We start from the raw sequence: 22880 nt of genomic DNA, 5'->3' as shown, positions 1-22880 counted from the left end.
ACAAAATTCCTTAACAGCATCCAAAAACTTCCTAAAATTATCTGAACTAAAATCTGTATATCGGCATCACCACATAAATTCACAAAAATAAGAGTAAAAAATATCCTATGTATTCCGGACTGTCCCGAAAATGGTTACTAAGTAAACCTTCATTTACACACCAGTCAATGCACTTTTCTCCTTTCATTCCAAACTGTACAAAACAGGGCTTAATTTCTAAAAGTAGAAGTGCGGAGCCCTATGAAAGGCCATCACGAAAGAGGAACAAGAGTAAATAAATAAACAAAATGACTATTAAAATCATTAATAATTTTAAAATTAAATAGTTAATGAGTATCTAATTAATAATTATTTAATTGATACTAATAATTAATATTTATTAATTATTATTTAACTTGTAATTATTGTTTAATTAATTCACAATTTATTATTATTTATTAAAATAATTAAAGATTAAAGTAATTAAATAATTAAAATTAAATAAAATGTAAAGAGATAAATTAAAATTTAATAAGCAATTTTTTATATAATTTTATTGCTAAAAATAAAATTTTCTAGATCAAATTTCTACTAAAATAATTGTTACATTACACAAAAAAGTGCCGGAGCCTTCTTATTTAGGGCTCCGGTGGGCTTCTGCGCAATTTAAGATTTGATACAGAAACTTCAAATTAATCTTACTACATTCAGCAATTCTACTGACTAAACAATGAAACAAGCAATGTATTTCCTAACCACACACCACAAAAGCCCTTACAAAACATCCCATGACTCTAAATTTCCCAGAATAGCGCAAACGATTATGTCATAATAGGGTTTCCATAACATTCAAATACTCAGGCTACTATAAACGAAACAACAACTTGGCGATAAATGAAACAACAACTCTGCGATACTTCAAGGGTCAACTTACTACTAAAGTCGACTCTAACCATTCATTCTTCTGAGAGTTTGAAGAATCCCCGCATTCAAAAATGGGGGAAAGCTTTTGATCATGGTACCCCCGCAGAGCAGCGTGAAATTGATAAACAGATTTCGGAATGGTTAGAAAAACAAAGGATATGCCTTTATCCATTTTTTGCAGCAATTCCACTTTTTGTTTGATGAATATCGAAACATGCTTTCACTTTGTAGATCCTTTGGCAGCTCCAGAATCAAAAATTCTATTTGACATAATCGAAAGATCAAGCTTACTTTTATAAAATTGCTCTAACAGTCTGCAAAAAATAATAAGCCGGATCGAATTAGAAGATTAAGGAACAACACAATCTGCAGCATTGACTGAAATAGATAATTAGATAATTTTAGCTTAGCTTATACCGTCCATTCGCACGCGTAAACACATATGCACATGCGCAGGAAGTCCTTTGAGGTCCGGATTAAAGACTTTTAACTGTATATATTTATTAACATCTCTTTTTTTATTAAAATTATTTTATTCTTCTTTCACATTTCAAAATTTAGGTTCATTGCAAATAAAATTCACCCATTTTTTATAATTTAAGTTTTAAATTTGTATTTTTAAATAAATTTTACAACTTTTTCAAAAACATTTTTGAATTATAACATAAACTTTTTGCCATCATCTTAAAGTAAATGTATATCTAAGCATACCAGCAAAAATTAAAATTTTTTAGTTCAAAATTGCATAAGATATAAGTTAATTTATATACAGGTGTGTTTTGAAATTTGTCACATTTTTTTATAAGCAATAATAACTCCAAATGTGGTTTACACACTTAATATTATTTGAAAATTATTTAAAAGAATGAATGATAACTTTTCCTTGCTTGTGTTTACTGAAAAAAGAAAAGGAAAACTGGTTGCTATAAATTAAGAAGTTTGGTTAAGTGAACTATTTTTGGCATAAGGTGAAAAAAAAATGTGCCAAGATAAATTTTTAAATTTTTTGTAAATATCTCACTGAAAAGTAAGCATATCTAAGCATAATTTGAGTTGTAGAATCAAAATATGGTAAACAAATGGTTTGTTATCTCAGAAGAAGTCTGCTTTTATATCAAAATACCTATGTTAGAACAATGCTATATCTGAATTTAATATATATCATAAGTTGCACTTTTGAAACATGGAACACACAAATAAAATATCAACAACTGGTCCAGTAGAATGGAAAATATAGAGCTGTCCCCCCCCCCCTTTTTTTTTTTTTTTTTTTTTTTTTTGTACTAGATGTACCCAGTACTACTAGTTTTACAGCAAACGTTTATACACTAGCATGTTTCAGTTGTTCCTGATTGTCTTGATAGGTCAATAACTAAAGTCAAAGTAAATGGGATTCGAGTGAGTGCCATAATTGATACTGCCAGAACCACATATGGTAGAATAACCAAGGTTTTCTAAGCTCAGATATTGCAAGTTATTTTTTACTGTTAAATTGCTAACTACATATAGTAATGTAGAGGTACTAATTATAAAAAAAAACTCTGTGCTGACTTATTCAGCAAGATGTATTAAAAGATCATTCTTCTGCACAGATAGAATTTAAAGGTGACGATAACCTCTTAGAATTTGTTTATTGCTCTCATAGTTCCAGTCTCATTGTTCTGTAATTTTACACCTGATTGTAGACCCTTGTTACAAACGGTTACAATTGTTGTGGTAAACAATTATGCTACTAATGTAGCATTTAGCATTCTATTTTATGTGCAGTTTTAGTTGATTAAAGCTTTATTTGAGCTTCTTTTGAAAAAGGATTTATATTTATAACATTTCCTTAACTTTATTCATTGTGTAACTATAAGGCCCATATCACACGGCGTCTGTTTCACATGAACAACTATTTTGGACAATTTTTCTGCCTGCTTTACTATTGAAAGAAAGACGTGCGACTTTTTCCTTCCTTTCCAAAAAAATTGCAAGTTGTTCGTTTTCAACCAATCAGCTATCAGCTTGTTTGTAATGGGGAACCAGTTTTCCCTGCGTTAACCCCCAAAGTGATCTATGGTGATTGGCTGTTGCGATAAAGCAGAAAAATTGTTCCAAACAGTTGTTCTTCCGAAACAAACCAATGTGTGATAGCAGCCTTAGAATACCTCATTTTCCATAATTTAAGGTTATAAATCAAATTCATAATCTTAAGTCTGATTCTAATTCAAGAAAGTTCATAAGAGAAAATAAATTTAGTTACTACAGTAATCAATAATTTAACAAACAGTTCATTAGTACCTCTATACCTTTGGGTAATACATTCCAACACAAATCCTACATATGTGAAATGGCTGATAAGATTAAATAATATACATAACAAAACAGTCATGTTTCATTCACAAGATATGGTAAAGTTTAATTGCTAAATTACATAAAATAAGATAATATCAGCATCATATAAAGTAACAACAAAGTACATTATATTATACATTAATAATATAGCTCTCTCCCTTAAACATAAAAATATATGATTCTGGCATTTTAGAATAATCTTCAATAGATGATTAAAGAATGAAAAGTAGTACAGTACCAAAGTCCGAAATCCGGACTCGTCAGGACTTCAGCGATTACGGATTTGGGATTTTTCCGGATATTAGATCATCAATTTAAATCTGGTAAGATGGCATGCAGAAATTATACAATTAAAAATATGAAATTGTAATTTACGAAATAAAGTGCAATTTTGATCTAAAGGGTATCAACATTTACACACACAAAAAAGCTTAATATTTATTTGTTTAACATTTCTTTCAATGTAAGTTGTTTTAAGTTGCTTCGTTTTTTGCACTACTTTCTCTTTAATTCTATAAACAGACATAATTTCTTATTCAAAGTTCCTGTAATTGCTGTGTCGAGAATACAAAAAGTTTGCACTATAAAAAAACTTCCCATCCCTTAATTTTGCCCAAATTGCTTCCAAAAATTCCAAAAATTTTATCTTCCCTAAATTCTGCTGTCCGGTGCCAACATATTTTGCTGCCGCTTCTGGGTTTATGGTGAATAACATTATCAGTTATTCTTAATTAAAATAGCACTAAATGTAATCTTTTGGCCTATGAGCTTCAAAACCAAAATCTATTTTTAGCATATGAAAAGAAATTTTTGTTGAATTTTTCCTCGTCAACATTTCTTAGAGCATTTAAAAATCTATAATCATCGCCAAGCGTAATGTTAGCATTGAAGGTTGCCACACTCTTGTTATTCAATTACTAATATAAAAGAAAAAGGTTTAGACATCACTGCATGAGTTATTACCAAAACTGTCATGTATTGATAATCATGCGGTGATGAAAACAAAATATAATAAATAATAACTCATCAGGTCAGTGTCAGGGATATAAAATACGTGAATGTTTCGGTTTGAGTTGTATGCCAAGCAGATACTCAGCTACGAAGCCAAATTATTAATCTCACAAATTTATGCTTACATGATTGTTTTTCCATAATGAGGTATTTTATTTAATGCCTAAGTTAAATTAAAAATCAGAATTTTTAAGTGAAAATCTCTATTATGGAAGGAAAAATCAAATGCGCAAAAAAGAAGTTTGTGGCTTTGAGGTCTGGATTTTAGATCATTCCGGATAATGGACTGCTTAACATCATGTATTACTTTAATGGAAGGTGACAAAACATTATGCTTTGCTTTCCCATGACAACAGTATGGTTTAGTCCTAGTATCAGGTGCACACGGGATTTGGCTACTTTTGGCGACTTTTATGATGAGCAGTAAAAACGGGGCATATACGATGAGTAGTAAACGGGTATTCAAAGAATATATATAGTTATACATAGTATATACTATGTATATAGTGAGAGTATATAGTGTATAGTATATACATAGACGTTCTTTGAGTCATTTTTGGTGTTGGCGATAATTTTCAAAATCGCGCCAAGGCTGCACCGTATACTAGGATTTTACCCGATAGTACTATATAAATATGATATGGTCTCATATCTTGAATGTATATTTATATAAATGATCACAAATGCCATGGAAAGTATCAGAGATATAAAATACGTGAATGTTTCGGTTTGAGTTGTATGCCAAGCAGACACTCAGCTACGAAGCCAAATTATTAATCTCACAAATTTATGCTTACGTGATTGTTTTTCCATAATGAAGTATTTTATTTAATGCCTAAGTTAAATTAAGAATCGGAATTTTTAAGTGAAAATCTCTATTATGGAAGGAAAAATCAAATGCGCAAAAAAGAAGTTTGTGGCTTTGAGGTCCGGATTTTAGATCATTCCGGATAATGGACTGCTTAACATCATGTATTATTTTAATGGAGAGGAAGGTGACAAAACATCATGCTTTGCTTTCCCATGACGACAGTACGGTTTAATCCTAGTATCCAGTGCACACGGGATTTGGCTACTTTTGGCGACTTTTATGATGAGCAGTAAAAACGGGGCATATACGATGAGTAGTAAATGGGTATTCAAAGAATATATATAGTTATACATAGTATATACTTAGTATATAGTGTATAGTATATACATAGACGTTCTTTGGGTCATTTTTGGTGTTGGTGATAATTTTCAAAATCACGCCAAGGCTACACCGTATACTAGGATTTTACCCGACACTACTATATAAATATGATATGGTCTCATATCTTGCCTGTATATTTATATAAATGATCACAAATGACATGGAAAGACAATACTTGAAATGTTTGCATATTCTCTCTTGAAGCAAATTTTATAACTTATGAACCACTTACTTCTTTAGCTTTAAAAAATAAAAATAACTTTCTGGACTGCAGTATACTGCAGATACACTTGAAACTATACATACTAAATCAATGAATGAGCATACATAAATGTACATTCATTGATTCAGTATGTGATTTTGGTACTTTACATAAGCATAGGTAAAATCCTAGTATATGGTACAACCTTGGGACTATTTTGAAAACTGCTGATAACACCCATATGATGCTTTTAATGCTCATCGTAATGTTGACAAAAATACCCAAATCCCATGTGTACCATATAATCGGATGAAACTCAAATATGTCACCTTATATAAAACATAGCATCATAATTCAAATATTTATGCATACTTTTTTTAATATACACCTTTCTTACATACTTGGATGTACTAATAAAAAAGGTCTCAACTGCATTTGTTTCACATAGTGACTAGCAGCTACGCCTGGTGAAAACACATCTGATTCTGATAAAGTAAAACCAAAAGATCTCAATTTTGACACCAAAGAAGCTCTTGTTCGTTGTGTTTCATTTGTAACAAACCTGAAGGGCACCTTCAGACTATATAATCTGCAAAATAAAAATCTGAATATAATTCAGATGTTCATTGCTGAATAAAAAGTATGAAGCAATATAAAAGCATTTTTTATCTAATTTTGTGTTACACTTTTAAAACCAGAAGGCATTTATTAAAACTTACAGTAAAATATTGATAACAGATCACAAAAAACATCCCATCTCCAGTAATGCATGATCATGCACAATAATAAAATGAAACTTAAATAATTATAAAAGATGTAATCATACAAATTTTTTAAAAAAAAAAGTTTATAAAGTTATCCTAGGTCTCCAGTTTAGGAAAACTTCCATAAAGTGTCCCAGCCGACTTAACTTTTTCAATGTAGCCAAATGTCCAATAAATTGGGAGAAAAATGCATTACACTTTATATATTTTAAATATTGTTGGGTAATTTGGAGGCCTCTCGAATATGGAGGTTTAAGAAATGTACCCCATTTGCCTTGCAGAAATCAGGCCAAGCAGACACCAAAATCTTGGAATTATTTAAACATTAGTATTTACAAATATTAAACAGTGACCATAACGTATTACTTACCATTTTTTATTTAATCACAATTAGACTGAATTTATGTGACTGACCATTTACACTGAATGACAATAGCAAAGCAATTTCCCTTCACAGAAAATGAGAACATAAACTCTTAAATTACACCCCACAGTTAAAAATATCCTCTTATTAAATTCCTTTTATGTTTAAAATCTTTTAAATTAATGAAAACATATTTATTTAAACATACTTATATGCACTTAATAAGAAAACTTCACCTTTGTATTGCTTCTACAGATCCTGGAATTGCAATTTTTTGTCCACTTTCATATAAAACACCAGTTATATCCAAAAGCACACCTTTCATATTCCATTTCACAGATGATGTCATCTGTAAAAGCAGATAAATATTTAAATTTGGCGACCTGCTTCTAAAATTAATCTTACAGCTACCACGGTGATATTCATATGTAACATTTATTATAAAATCTACCTTTCAAGGCATATATTCCCCCTTCCCCCACACACTAAGACTGAGTATTCAAGATCTGGTAATGCATTATAAAACTTTGTGTCAACTGTTTTCCATAACTATTGATAGTGAACGATAAGCAGATTAGGAAACAGCAAAACGGTCGGTAACAATCTGTATCAAGAGAGGTTCTACTGCATTCGCAGCAAGACTGTTTTAAGTAAATGCAGAATAAGATAAAAGTATTTACTTTTCTCAAAGCGATAAAAAACGTACGCCTTATCTCCTGGCTGAAAAGTACCCTCATTTGCAACTACAGATCTTTACTACGCAGTAGATTGAAAGAACTAAAATTTACATTATTTATTTAAATACCTATTGAAAATATTTTAAATATATGTTATTGGGTAAAATGTATTGCTATTCTTCTCTGATCTACATGCTTCTTCGCAGAAAAATGATAATCAGAATACTATATACTACTTCATTCATTCACTTAATCATTTATAAAAACTGAGTTCCGGTTTCGTATTGTCATTCATATTCAAGGGGGTATTCTGCTTTTTTTTTCTCGAGTGTCAAAAAAGATGTAGAAACATCTTTTTATTACTCGACTTCTGATAAATTGTTCAATTAACAATTTCTGAAATATTCTTTGTATACCAGAAATCGGGTGATGTTTGTGGAATCTATTAGCGAAAAAAAATAATAAATAATCTTGTTACGTTAAATTGTTTAAGCAAATGCTCTCTCTAACATTTTAAAAAAAAAAAAAAAAAAAAAAAAAAAAAAAATTATGAACAATTATTTTTGGAAAGTAAAATCTGAAGTTTCTCCGAGAAAATAGGAAGGTTAATTATAAACAATGTGAATTACGAAAATTGCCTTAAAAAGTTAAAACACTGCTATTCAAATTACTGATAATTTACAACCTACGAGAAATTAAATCGGATGAGAACAATTTCATTGCATCAAATATGAATAAGATATGAATATTATATCTAATTTTATGTATATTTAAAATGTTTGTTTTAAAAAACACATAAAATTCAACTTTAGCTTGCCTTCATTCTAAATAAAATGGCTAAAAGCAGGTTTAAAACGGTCTCTTCGCCATGAAAAGTTTGAATATTGTTTAATTATGAATGTTCAGCTACAGAAAGGGAGTGAAATGAAGCAAGAATTCTCTAATGGTATAATAGTTTGAATTAATTTCAACACTATGAAAAAGAACTTGAAGCGGGATCAATTGGCGTGATCGAAATTATTGAAACTCAGACGAAGTGAAGTGAATAAAAATTAAAGCGCTTGTTTATTTGGATGAGCGCAAGTTGTATGATTTCTGGCTGAGGTACACCGCGAAATCGTGTTTTCTTGAGTTGATCATGATCTTTTTCTTAAATTTAAAAAAATGTAAATTTTTAGAGAAATATTATTTTTCATTTAAGTTATTATAATAATCTTTTATTCGCGTAGTTGTTGTTTGGCGTATTGATTTGGGTAAGACTATCATTTTGTGTATCTGAGTATTTTAAATTAAAGGACATTATGATTTGTAATAAAACTTTCTTAAAATTCATTCTGCTTCCTTTGACGCTGCTTTGTTATATTGCGTGAAAAATAATGGCTTGTTGTGAGAAATTATGACCAATTACATTATTATTTCTAACCTACGTTAATTATAATTAGGACATCTTTTCAATTAATTGCTTATTATAGAATTTCTAAATTTATATTATTGCTAACTTATCATAGGTAATCTCCCGCCATTGTTAACTAATGTAATTTTAAGTAATGCGGTCTCAGTCGTAATACGTTTCCAGAAAGCCGGCAAAGTTCTTCAAGATTTGTGAAGACTTTTCATAGAGTAAAACATTTTTATTCTGATTTAATATCATAATTACTGATGCTAATGTTATGTTTAAACTTATTTGTGTATATGTACTGTAAAATAAGAGTATTTATTGTTTTTAACTTTGTTTAAATCATGTTACAAGTATATAAATTCAGCCAGAATCGATGAATCTGAAACCATTCATAATAATGCCTTGTCTTGAAGAAGGCGGTATCTTTTAGTATAAATCAGCCACTGTTCGAAAAGACACAAATCCTCATAAGGGTACCTTTGCAGGCTTATGAAAATCAGTATCTAACTTGTAAAAAGCAACCTTCCCAAAGATGTGAGCACTTTCATGGCAGTGCACTGCTATGCAAGTAAAATTTTCATTTGCTACTCCTAATGTAGTCACATTTTTGCATTAAGGTGCCTTCACTCTTAGTTTTTAACTAATTAGAAACTGATCTTCATAAGGTTGTAGTCACCTGTAAGCAAGCTGTCAGTGATTTTAATCAGACAAAATCATAATTTTATAACTAATGTGGTTTTATAAAATTGGGTTTATAAGAAAGTGGGGGTCCTAAGCCATAGCTTGTTCAGCTTATACCTAAATCTGGCACCAGCTGCTGATGGTCCAAAGGTCTGGATTTTAGATAATTTAGATTTGAAATCCAGACTTACGGACTTCAGCCTAGCTCAAAATGAATTTAATATTTTCTTCTTACATGTCAACAGTCTTTTTCCGTACATCACTGAGGAAATTTATACATTAATTTCTTTGCATTTAGAGAAAACTGATTGCTATTTGCACGTTTTCTTTTCTGTGCAATATTATTAAACAATATTTCTAGTCGTATATTTTTATGAGAATAGTTTTAACATATTTGCTTGACACAACATAAACAACATGAGTTGTATATTTTTATTCTGCATATCATGAATGATATTAGTCATTTAATTTTTTCTACATATGAAGGAAGGTTTTAGTCCAGGTTATCTCAACGAGCAGGGAAATTTACCCTCAGAAGGGAGGGAGAGGGGTTTCATAGTTTCAGGGAGGGATGTGGTCAGTTTTTTTATATACTTGAAAATTTTAGTTTATAAATATAAAAACAGCTTTTATTCAAGTTTTGGTATTTATCAACATTTTCTATACTTTTTTATGTTCAATTTAGAGAACACATTAAAAAGTAATGTAAATTTATAAAAATGTATATGCATTTTTCAAGTTTTGGAAAGGTGGGGACTGATCGTCTAGCTATGATTAAACCGGTGCATGGGGCAAAAAAGAGTGAAAAACCAAACTGTTTTAGTCATTTAACGAATTAAGTTAAATGACTAAAAACTGTTTTAGTCATTTAACTTAATTTCGCTCTATGTAATCACTGATGATCTTAGTTCTTTAGTAGGAGTCATAGTTATTGTCCATATATGAACCAGCTTCCCTTAGAAAATCCTTTACGAAGGCATCCTTTCCCTTAGGCAAATAGCTCTCGAGGCTTTGCCCTAATCAAATGAATCGTATTTATTGTGTGTTAAGCGTAAGTAGATAATGTTGTAAAAAATGCTTTGTTCTGAAATATTTGGTATGCTTTATTAAAAACTTTCCAGAATAACTGTGGCTTTATGTACCAAGTATTAAAGGCAAATTTCATTCATTTGTAATGTAATGGAAGAAAACAGCATTTTGATAAAGATACTGTATATGAAAATTATTTTTGCATGTACAGTCAAAAGTCTTTAATCCGAACTCGTCGGGACTTCGATTCCGGATTATCGATTTTTCCGGATTATAGATCATCAGTTTAAATCTGGTAAGATGGCAGAAATTATAAAATTAAAAATATGAAATCTTAATTTATGAAATAAAGAGCAATTATGATCTAAAGGGTATCAAAATTTATAAAAAAAAGCTTAATATTTATTTGTTTACTTTATAAAACATTTCTTTCAATGCATGCATGTGTAAAGCACACATTATGCATAGTCGAAATTAGAAAATTGCAACCAGAAAACTATTTGATGTGTATTCGTGAAATTTATAATGACGAGGAATTTGATTTAAATCATATCAAAGACGGAGTACTTCGAGATGAAATACTACATTTAGTAAGGAATTATAAGCCGAATAAAATAAAAACATCTGCCCTGAAGATAAGGATAGTGCTGACAGATCAACTTCCAGTTGATTACGCGCCGCGACGTCCCCCCCCCCTCAGAACAGCGTGAAATTGATAAACAGATTTCGCAATGGTTAGAGAAACAAAGGATATGCCTTTATCCATTTTTTTTTTTTTTTCAGCAATTCCACTTTTTGTTTGATGGACATCGAAACATGCTTTCGCTTTGTAGATCCTTTGGCAGCTCCAGGAATCGGAAATTCTTTTTGACATAATCGAAACTTCAAGCTTACTTTTATAAAATTGCTCTAACGGTCTGCCAAAAATAATAAGCCGGATCCAATTAGAAGATTAAGGAACAACGCTATCTGCAACATTAACTGAAATAGATAATTTTACCGTCCATTATACATTAAACGCGCATGTGTACATGCATATGCGCATGCATCAATGCATAATGCGTTGACGCATGCGCAGTTTGTAGCTTTGAGGTCCGGATTAAAGTCTTTTGATTGTATAATGTAAACACATATTTCATGTGGCTGACGGAAATAATGATGTAGTGCTGTAATGATGTAAATTCTGCAAAAATAAATGACGACTAAGAACTGAAGCAATATATGGTAATATGGTGGTTGAAATAACATTTAGATAGAGTTAAGGGTGCCCCTTGGATTATCGCTAAGCTGTTGTTTCCCTTATCTCCAAGTTGTTGTTTCATTTATGGTAACCTGAGTAGTTGAATGTTATGGAAACCCTATTATGACACAACTGGTTGTGTGATTGCGGTGAATTTGAATGATGGGAAAAGACTTGTTAGGGCTTGTGTATATGTGTGTTAGTTAGGAAATACATTGGTTATTTTGTGTTTTGCACAGTAAAGTGGTCAAATGTGGTAAGATTAATTTGAATTACTGTACGATTTAGAACAAAAAGAAAAAAAGCATTAGTTGACTGGTGTGTAAATGAAGGTTTACTTAGTAGCCATTATTAAGTGTCCTGTTTGTAGGAAGGAAATGCGTATGGTCGAATGGTCGGATAATACCGGCACTAAGGAGAATATTTTTATAATTTATGTAGCGACACCAGTATACAGATTCTAGTTCAGATAATTTTAGGAAGTTTTGGGATGCTGTAAAGGAATTTTGTTTAACTGAAGACATGAAAATTTGTAAATAAGGTAAGTGGATATTTCATCTGTGTAATGCTAAGATGAAATTCCTTTTTTATGTTATTTCATTGTTTGATTAAAACCAAAATAACAAGTCAAGGAATTGCACAAAGTCAGTGTCCATGTATCACCAAAAATCGCCAGTTATCGCCATGGGTCACCGGTAAATATATTATTACCAAATTTTCATTTCTTGCAACAATTCTAAATAGCTGCAGAAGTGAAAGTTTCATAAAAATATGTCTTATGGGGTAGTATGAGTTGCTGCAGTCATGCTCACAATGTACGTAAGAACAAGGAATACAGCATTTAAGGTCAGGCAAAACAGTAATCTAGTGCAGCAAAACAAATTCTGGGATAAATTTTTTTGTTTCTGACGAAGAGGACTGATGCTCAATTGCCCTTGAAATCAATTGAGTTTTGATTAGAATATGCTGAACATAAAGTTTCTGTTTTGCATGATTTAAAGTTTTACTTTAGCGTGTTTCTCTTCTAATGGGATTATCACATCTAACAACATGTGAAGCTAGGAGAAATTTTACTTAGAAGTGAGTTTCTCCTCCTCCTACCATTGGAGGATTCCCTGCTAAATGAGTTTTGCTGGAACCAGTATCCTGGTTAGCTATGCTGGCTAAGAAATTTTGCATTACAAATGAAAATGTTTCACTTAAAACTATGTCCTTCACAGGTTTTCTCCAAAGAACTGGTTTTTGTATAAGTCAACCAATTACATATCCCAAAAGCTAAAATTCCACATAGTCTTTTGAGGCACTGTTAAGTATAGGTAGTAGATGAGATACTGATTTTACAACTACATTATTCATTTTTGAGTTTATCAATCTATATGAGTCAAATATAAAGTGCTTGGGATATGTGATGAGTCGAATAGCACTGTTGCTGTTTTTCTAAGTATTCAAGTTCTGAGCAATTTTATTTAACAAAAATAACATTGTAAATTTGAAAAGAATTAAATCTAGTATTGTAGGAAAAAGAGTGTGAAACCTGTTATATAAAATATGTTATTATAATGCTGAATGCTATCTAAAGGTATTACTAGTGTACAATAATTTAGGTACATAAATAATAAATATGCTTTGTAACCAAAATAGTCACACATCTCGGTGAAGTGAGTATAATTTAATTATGAAATAAGCATTTTGTTATGAGTTAAACATTTCAAATTATTAGTTATTTATTCTGCAATTTTGAGTAGGAGCAGTTGGAGGTTCTTCACAACATGAATTCACAACATTCAGTTGGAAAGAATTTTTACTTTTTTTGAAGTAATAACTTCTGAGGAATTCTAAGTTTCAACTGTTTTGTATAAAATAGACCAGTTTTGTTATTTCACTTTTATATTAATTACGGGTTGTAAGTTTTTTAAGTTTTTACCCCTTCTCTTCCGTAAAAGAATAGAAAAACTCTCGGCTGTTCAATTAGTTAAAGTGTGAATTTAAATGCTATGCTGTGATAAAATTATAAGGCATTATAATAGACTTGTGCATGTTAACTTATTGTTCATAAAATTTAATGATAAAATTTTAAATAATAAAATAATAATAAAATTAAGACACAATAACACGCCGAATAAATACTAATTCAGAAGACAAACAACAAAAATCAGCGTTATATTTACAAAATTTCCACAGGACTAGTTTCGATGGTTTTACCGAACCACCATCCTCAGCTGCAAAACCGCAAATGAACAAGATAGGAAAAAACGATTAGATAAGATAAGAAAGCCTGGACAAGAATAAGCAAGTGACGCCATCTGTTGGTGAAACCAGAACTAAAACATAATTTCTTTAAAGGCCGAAGGCAAATTTGGATTGGAATTAGGATCGTTAACTAGAACAGAAAGATTTTTACGAATGTGAAATGCCTCTAGAAAATCCTGTTCTCCAATGGAAGATGTTTTTTGAATAATTTTGGCAGCAGAAAAATTGAAAGTGTGATTTTCGGACCAACAATGTTGTGCAACAGTGGTTTCCTTCTTTCTAACATATGCCTCATGTTCCTTGACGCGAAATTTTAAGGCTCTCTTAGTTTGGCCAATGTAAATTAAACCACACTGGCAAGGAATCCTATAAATACCCCAGGAATTCATATTCGGAATGGGGTCCTTAAGTATGGAACTCGGAATTTTATTGATGGGAGAATAAACAACCGGAAAGTTAAATTTCTGCAAAATATGTGCAACTTTATAGCTAATTGATGGAAAGAAGGGAATGACAACAGAATTTTTATAATCTCCTAAAACAAGAGTGTGCCTTTTAGTGTGTTGAGATGAGAATTTTTTAACTGCTTGATTAATAATGTTGGGTGAAAAGCCCCTGTCAATAGCTATTGCTTTTAAATAATTTTTAAATTATCTCAACACACTAAAAGGCACACTCTTGTTTCATAAAAATCTTTCTGTTCTAGTTAACGATCCTAATTCCAATCCAAATTTGCCTTCGGCCTTTAAAGAAATTATGTTTTAGTTCTGGTTTCACCAACAAATGACGCCACTTGCTTATTCTTGTCCAGGCTTTCTTATCTTATCTAATCATTTTTTCCTATCTTGTTCATTTGTGGTTTTGCAGCTGAGGATGGTGGTTCGTTAAAACCATCGAAACTAGTCCTGTGGAAATTTTGTAAATATAACGCTGATTTTTGTTGTTTGTCTTCTGAATTAGTAATAATAAAATGTTGATTAGAATAAATACTTTTTTTAATTCCTGTTTTAAAAAAATGTTTTTAGTAAAAATGCATAAAAAATACATAAAAAGTGTAATCTGTAACATTATTAGTATTTATTTAGTAGTATGTTTTACTTTTAGAGCACCAAGCAACAATAATGCTGAAGCAATTGAAATAAAATGGAATTTGGTGATTATACAATTACAAAAATAAATGATTGCAACCAAACTGTTCAGACTTTGAATCAACCTGTCATACCTCATACTCAAGCACCTATCCAACCTCCTCCTCAAGCACCTATTATACATCCGACATATCATGCAACTACTAATAAAAATGATTTGGATGCACTTGCTCTTCAAGATAATCATTTGCTGAATGATAATCCCGATAGTCCACCTGAACATGAAGGGAAAAAGTAAGCAGTCTAATAATTTAGTTATAAGTTTGTTTGTTATTTTTTCCATATTCCAGTTTTATCATTTCTGTGAAGTTACTATAGTTTTTTATCTTATTAATATGAATAGTAATAACTGTTAATGCAAACTGTTATCATTTGTATGTCAAACTGTCTTAAAAAATTAATCAATTTTTCTCTAATGCTGTGAAGCCTATACATTTTGCGGTACTTTCTTCTTAAAGTGGTGACCAAATAAATCTTTGATAGTATTTGAAATTTTCCTTTTAAAACTTAAGCGATTAAGTTTGCCAATTGTGGTAAATAAGTGTTGTGGCCACTTTAACAAGAAAGTACCATTGTTTCCTCTAATTTTCTGTTATACAGTACAAAGTCCAAAATCCAAACATCCAATGTCTGGAATACCTAGACTTGCAGACCATCAACCAAATAAATAAATAAATAAATAAATTTTTCCCCTTATCCTTACGAAGTCTGGGAATGGAGACTATAATACTCAACAAAAGTAAACAAGTGTGCCTTAAATGCAATTCTTTTCCTGACTTATTAAGATTCCTCCATGTCATTTTCAAATATCTGCTGGCCAGTGGAGTAGGGAGCATAACTGATGCCCAGGGCAAAATACCTTTTTGGTGCCCCCCCCCCGAAAAAACACAGTGATATGATGAAAATCTTGTTTTTAGACCATTTGGTGCCCCTCTGCGAGCGGCACCCGGGGCATCATACACCCCCTTCGCTACGCCGCTGCTGCTGGCTAGGAAGTGACACAGTTGCCATTAAAAATACATTAATTGATCTTGTATTGTTGTTTGGCTGGTATCACACTTTCAGCCCTTGAGTTTTTGTGGGGGAGAGCAGGGCTGATGCTATGCATTTTGCTGTCTGGTACAATCCCTAAATCTCTACAAATCCTAAATTCTGCTCCTGGGGTACTTCCCTAAATTCTAAAAATTGTGCCCCTTTAAACTCCGCTACTAAGTGCTTCTCCTAAGTTCTTAAAATTTTATCATCCTTAATTTTTCTGCTTGATTCTGTAAATTATAAAGTTTTTGGCCACCTGTTGCAATTGCAGTGGCTGCTCTGGTGCCACTCCTGTGAAAGGATTAGCATTTTTCTATGTGACCTGAACTACAAATAAAGCTCCAATGTTGCCATGTCTTCATGTCATCTAAAATCTGGAATCACTGAAGCCCTAATAATTCTGGATCTCAGACTTCATACTATATCCAGTTAATCATAATAATACTATATTATTATGTAGTTTTGAATTTTAATAACAATTCTGTCAATCAGCCATAAAAAATTATGCCAGTATAGGTTGTTGTCCACTGGTCTGTTCTTAGTACAGTGTGTGGTCCACTGGTGAAATGTGGCACAAAATACATAAATATATAATTCTCTTTACAAAATTTACTAAAAAGTCAATTGCTTTAATATCTTCAATATGCATCTAAAGCATACCATTCATACATATATTACATTAATATCAATAATATGCATCTAAAGGGACATTTATTAAAAAAAATACATAATTAAGGAAGTAATATTAAAAAGAAGTATCTAACTTAGATTTATATGCAGTTCTTATATCTCTTACAAAACATGAATAGGTTGTTTTCTCTTTTTCTTAGCATTTTCCGATAGAAGTGGTGTAGGCAAGTTTGAAAATATTCATTTGGTACACCTCTCATTTTCTTTAATATCTGCACTTTTGCATGAAGCCAAGATCTTTCAATCAATGGTGGATGTGGCCCTGTTGTTGGATTGACATAATTTTCTTGATGATTAACAATTAGATGATAGTAACCAAATTCTGTTAAATTTGCATAGAGTGGTCATTATCAAAAAGTATAACTGATCTAGTGGCAGCTTCACACTATTAGTATTAGGTAGCTCTGTCTTCTTGTTGTGCATAAAAGTATCAATAATCCCAACCGTTATTTAGACTAAAATCTCTATGGATAAAGTGACCACATGTCCCAATTTTGGAGGGACAGCCCTGCTTTTTGGAGGACTGTCCTGTGTCCTGCCGATTTTTTAAAATGTCACGCTTTTTAGAAAACATCTGCATTTCTTATTTTAAATCTACTGTAAAAATATATTACCTATTATTTATTAATTATTATAGTAAATATAAAGAAATAAGAAACCACATAAAATGCATGGAGAGTAAACTATTTAGGGAATGTAACGAGTTAGATTTACTTGGTGGTGTTCATTCATTGTCGTTATGTCTCATCAAGGAATATGTATTGTTAACGGAGGAACAGCTAGCATTAGCTGAAGGGCTATTTGCTTTTCACACAATAAACCACAATCAAAGTTTCAGATCAATTGATTGTATGTCGCAAATGATCAAAACGTTGTACGACAAAATATTTGCACGTGCAAGGACAAAATCCGAAACAATTATTTGTAATGTTTTCCACCATATTCGTTTTCACAATTGTAGAAAGAATTAGATTAAATGCACATTTATATCCATATATTATGAGGTAAAAGTTTACAATTGGGTGCCCCTTGTTTTCTGGCGATTCTTTCTTGACGCCAGGAAAGCACAATTTCAAGATGGCTGCTACACAAAACCAAAATAAGAAGTCAAAGAATTGCACAAACTCTGTGTCCATGTACACATCGATCTGTTTTCACTTAAAAAAACATCCTAGAATTGCACAAAAATGGCATTGCGCACTGTCTTGACTTTATCCATGTACACATCGACCTATTTTCATTTAAATAAAATCAGGAAGCTAAAACAAAGTTAAAACTATTATGGTAACCAGAAGTGAGGTTTCATCGCCAAAATTAAAAAAAAAAAAATGCTGCTAATCAAAGGGGCACCCAATTCTACACTAGAGCCTATTATGATGCTTCCAACCACAAATATTTAAAATTATTTTCCACAATTGTTAGACTTTTTGATCCAGAAACAGGAATCAAATTTAGAATATTAGATTTTATTTCATTGCCGGGTGAAACTTCATAAATAAATTAAGTACTATTTAAAAAAAATTAAACAATAAAATTATTGCCTATTGTGAGGATAACACTAACGAAAATTTTGCTGGAAAAGCTAGAAAAGGCATCAATTACATTTTTATGAAATTTAACGAATATTTGAACCAAAAAATTATTGGAGTAGGTTGTGCAGCGCACATTCTACACAATACTATTCAAACAGCATCTGACTTACTTCGAGTGGATCTTGAAAATATTATTGCAAAAATGTATTCGTATTTTTATATATATACTGTGCGTGTTGAAATTATTTGAAAGCGCATAAATCAAATATAAAAGAATTGGGTGACATTAAAAAAGGAGATTTTATGGGAATATGTGGAAAAATCTTTTTAACATATAATTTTTAATATATTTTTAATATTTGCGAAAAAGATCTTTTTGATAAGGTGTCATTGGTCAAAAGATATGTTACTGAAGAAAAAAATTAAATGTTGGTTGTTTGCAAATGTGGAAACAGACAAAAAATGGATGGAGTTATTCCTTCATTTTAAACAGAATAATTATTATGAATGAATATATGAAATATTAAAAAGTGAAAATATTTTAAAAATTGTAGAACACGTGGTCTCCCTTCCAGGAACAAATGCAGCAACAAAATGTGTTTTTTCTAGTATCAATAAAATATGGACAATTGAAAAAATGCAGTTCAACATTAGAATTTTAAAATCTGTATTTAGGATAAAATATAATTTGATCAATTCATGTGAGAAATTTCATGACATTTTAATAAATGATCCAAATCTATTGCAAAGTATTCATTCGGATAAAAAAATAGGCTAAAGTGCAGAACTGCCAACGTATTTGTTTCTCACTTTTTACAAGAGTAAAAAGAATTGGGTTTTTGTCAATTTTCTTTGACTTTTAAAGTGAAAATAGGTCGATGTGTACTTGAATAAAGGGAGTGCAGAATGCCATTTTTGTGCAATTCTGGGATGTTTTTTTAAGTGAAAATAGGTCGACATGTACATGAATATCGAGTATGTGCTATTCTTAAAAACATGCCAAACAGTGGGCGATTCTGCACTTTCCCCAAAAAATATGACTGTGAAAGAAAATCATAATTTTTTTTAAATAAAATTTTAAATTAATTAAAAAGCATAATATTCAAATTATAGTTTTTTACAAATATTTTTAGTTACCAATAGTTAATAATAAATATATTTTTGTATATTTATAGACAAGTATATGAATGTATACAATAAAATGTATTCTTTTTTAAATTATTGGTCTGCTTTCATAACTAAATTACAATTCTCATTTCATTCCATTTGTCCCGCTTTGTCTCAATGAAAATGTGGTTACTTTACCTATGGATGCCCCTTAGAATTTGGCCTGAATTATACTTTCTGGGACATCAGCCTTTGCCTATTTGCATGGGACTCTCCTCAGAACCGTGCATCTGAGGTATTGCTGTCACAATGGAACTGCATATTTCACGGTACATATTAAACCTGTCATAAATGGTATTTTGCAGTTTGTCTGAAAGTCTAGCCGCAGTATCCGTAGGGATCTTCTCAACAAGAAACAGCACAAGCTACAGGATTTCACATAGAATCGGATTGGTATTAATCCTCTAATTTATATCTATGTAATGAAAAAAAAATATCATCAAGCAGCTCGCGTGCCATGGCAGATTTTCTGGAGCCAATAAGGCTGATTTGCTTTCTTCACCTTTATCTCTTCCAAACTTTTCCTGCATTTCACTACCATACCAATGACAGAATTCTGCATCTTCAGCTTCTTCTAAAAGATCATGTTTTCATAGAAAATCAACAGCAGTTTTTTTCACTTCAGATAACAAACATGTAAACCTCTCTTAATAACATTGTGAAGATTTAGGCTTCATAAATTATCCTTTGTAGATGCTCTTGAGATACCTAGTAAAAATATTAACATAATTGGTAGAAACCCTTAATAAAACAAATATTTGTAAATATTAAAACATTAAGAAAAATTAGGTGTACTGCACTCTTACACAACACACAAAAAAATGTTATTCAACCTGAAAGAATGAGTATTATTTATTTTGTGAAAGTAGATGTCATTTCAATCTTGAATCTAGAAAAAATTGGGTACTTTTCTGTTTAGCCGGCACAAATCTCACTAAGCAGACTTTGTTGGCGATAGCATACAGTATACACATAAAAAATGTTAACAAATGTTAGTTCTAAGAATTTTTTATTTTGAAAGCATAAACATTTTAATATGGTTTAAAATTTTGTAAAAAGCCAGTAACTAAAGACAATAAATTTTTAAGAAGACATTAATTTAAAATTTACTGTTGTTGAGATCTCCCATAGAGGGCATTGTAGCACTCCTCAACTGTGTGAGAAAAGTTTCGATTTGAGAGAGAGTTGGAGTGGGTTTTGAGAATGTAGTGTGAAGAGCTGTGTAACGCGTATTTGCTATGTAACTGTACTATGTAATATAATGTAATTAAATGTATTTATTTAAAATGTGGAGCAATTTTGAAGGAGCACACTTCACATTTTTTTGGAGCCACCAGTGAGGTCAGAGTTGGTCTTGGAAGCTGTGGATTCTAGTGTTTTAGTTGCAAGCTTTGTTTGGGAATTTGTGGAATTTTGCAGGAAGTGAAGGTAGGCTTTGTTTTGATGTTTTGTTTGAAATTTGAATTGTTGTAAAATGTCGGAATTACCCAAGTTGAGAAAGGAGCATATCGCTGTTAGGTCTATGTGAAGCTTTTATTATGGAAGATTCTAGCGATATAGATGTTGCAAATAAGGTAGATACTTTAAAGGAATTTCGAGCCCAAATAATTGATAAGGAAACTATTTTAAAACGATTAAACGATGAAGTGAAAAATCTTTGTAATTGTGATGATATAGAAGAGGAAATTACTATGTCAGAGGAATATTCAGAAAAAATTATCCTCTGGAAACAAAAGATAACTAATGTAATTGATAGATTAATGAAAGATGAAATGAATATTAGTAACGTATCCTTTTCTATTCCCGCAACTGCTCAAGGTACACTAGAAAACCAAACCTTTAGAGAAACCAAAACAGTTAAACTTCCTAAATTGATAATCAGTAAATATTATGGTGATTCTGCTTTTTGGTTAGAATTTTATAACCAGTTTGAAAGCGCTATTCATAATAACAGAAATCTTACAAAGATAGATAAATTTAATTATTTAAGGTCATATTTAGGGGATACGGCATCTAATTGTATAAGTGGTTTTGCGTTAACAGAAGAAAATTATGATGCTGCTTTGGACATATTAAAAGGTAGATTTGGTAATAAGAATACTCTTATACAGACACATTTGAATAAGTTACTTAAAATTCCTATTATTAGAAGTATAAATGATTTAGCTGGATTGAGAAGGTTGTTTGGCAAAGCTGATACTCAAATTAGAAGTTTAGAGTCCTTAGGAGTTAAAACAAAATCTTTCAGCACTTTATTGATTCCCATTTTGTTAGAAAGAATTCCAAGGGAACTTGTTTTAGAATTCAATAGAACATATCCAGATAGTGATTGGAATTTTAAGGATTTATTTACCTTTCTAGACAAAGAGATATGGTCTAGGGAAAGGACATATTTATTTAGTAGAAAAACTGAAAATTATCATAATTTTGGTAATGAATATAAAAGTAATTCTAGGAAATTTGAAAATAAAAAGCTTAATGCTAGTAGGAATATATCATACTAGTATATTCTATACTAGTATACTTGCTATATATACTTGCTAGTTATACTACAAATGTTAAAAGAAACTGCATATTTTGTAATAGCAAAGAATGTGAATTTTGCGAATTTGAAAGTGTCGCGGAAAGGAAAAATAGATTACAAAGAGATAATCGATGTTTTCGCTGTTTCTCAAAATTCCATTTAGCGCGATTCTGTAAAACTAAGCTCGACCCATGTAAGAACTGCAACAGCTTAGCTCACCACTCCTTGCTATGCGAAAAAAGTAATAAATTAGCTGAAGTCGAAGGGGGAAAAGGGAATTCAAACGCAGTGACTCAGTGCAGCTCTTCTCAGCGGGGGTCAAATGGCAGTGCTTTACTGCAAACTTGTACTGCCTGGCTTGTTCGAAAGGAAACTTTAAACTATGTTGGGTGTTAATGGATAACGGGAGTGAAAGATCTCGGATAACAAAATCTTCGTCAGATGCCCTTAGCCTTAAAACCATTCGAAAGGAAAGATTGTCAGTTTATGCTTTTGGGTCTACGAAAGCCATAAATAAAACTTACAGTGTAGTAGAATTAACATTGAGAAATAGAACGATCCTAAGAAATATATTGAGATAGAAGCATTAGTTACTGAAATGATTACTGCCGCACCCATTGCATTTCCCAATATAAATATTCAAAATATTTTTAAGCAAAAGTGTTTAAATTTAGCTGAGGCATACATGGATTCAGATGAAGGTATTCACATTTTAATAGGAGCAGATTATTTTTG

General features: G+C 31.1%; 2 protein-coding genes across 9 annotated transcripts in view; one reads left to right on the top strand and one right to left on the bottom strand.

Annotated features, from left to right (window-relative positions):
• LOC118190320 (phospholysine phosphohistidine inorganic pyrophosphate phosphatase-like) overlaps nucleotides 1-7815 on the bottom strand; it is a 65068-nt gene extending 57253 nt beyond the window's left edge. The window contains exons 1-3 of one of the 7 annotated variants that reach the window (XR_015041414.1): nucleotides 7454-7811; nucleotides 7010-7122; nucleotides 6047-6234 (exon numbers count right to left, since the gene is read on the bottom strand). Coding sequence is in view for 6 of the 7 variants with exons in the window: in XM_035361021.2 (XP_035216912.1) it covers nucleotides 6047-6234; nucleotides 7010-7122; nucleotides 7454-7510 (358 nt within the window). In the remaining variant the exon portion in view is untranslated. The other 6 variants (XM_035361021.2, XM_085817660.1, XM_085817657.1 and 3 more) reach the window with 6 other exon arrangements.
• A 661-nt stretch (nucleotides 7816-8476) lies between these two features.
• LOC118190319 (uncharacterized) overlaps nucleotides 8477-22880 on the top strand; it is a 74914-nt gene continuing 60510 nt past the window's right edge. For both annotated transcript variants that reach the window (XM_035361016.2, XM_035361015.2), the window contains exons 1-2: nucleotides 8477-8703; nucleotides 15154-15431. In XM_035361016.2, coding sequence (XP_035216907.1) covers nucleotides 15193-15431 — 239 coding nt within the window. In that variant the 5' untranslated portion in view covers nucleotides 8477-8703; nucleotides 15154-15192. The remainder of the gene's footprint in view (nucleotides 8704-15153; nucleotides 15432-22880) is intronic.

The sequence above is a fragment of the Stegodyphus dumicola genome, chromosome 5, assembly GCF_044657685.1.
Source record: "Stegodyphus dumicola isolate Sdum_Otavi_A_Nest chromosome 5, ASM4465768v1".
NCBI lineage: Eukaryota > Metazoa > Arthropoda > Arachnida > Araneae > Eresidae > Stegodyphus > Stegodyphus dumicola.
This window is presented reverse-complemented; position numbering and strand designations above follow the sequence as displayed.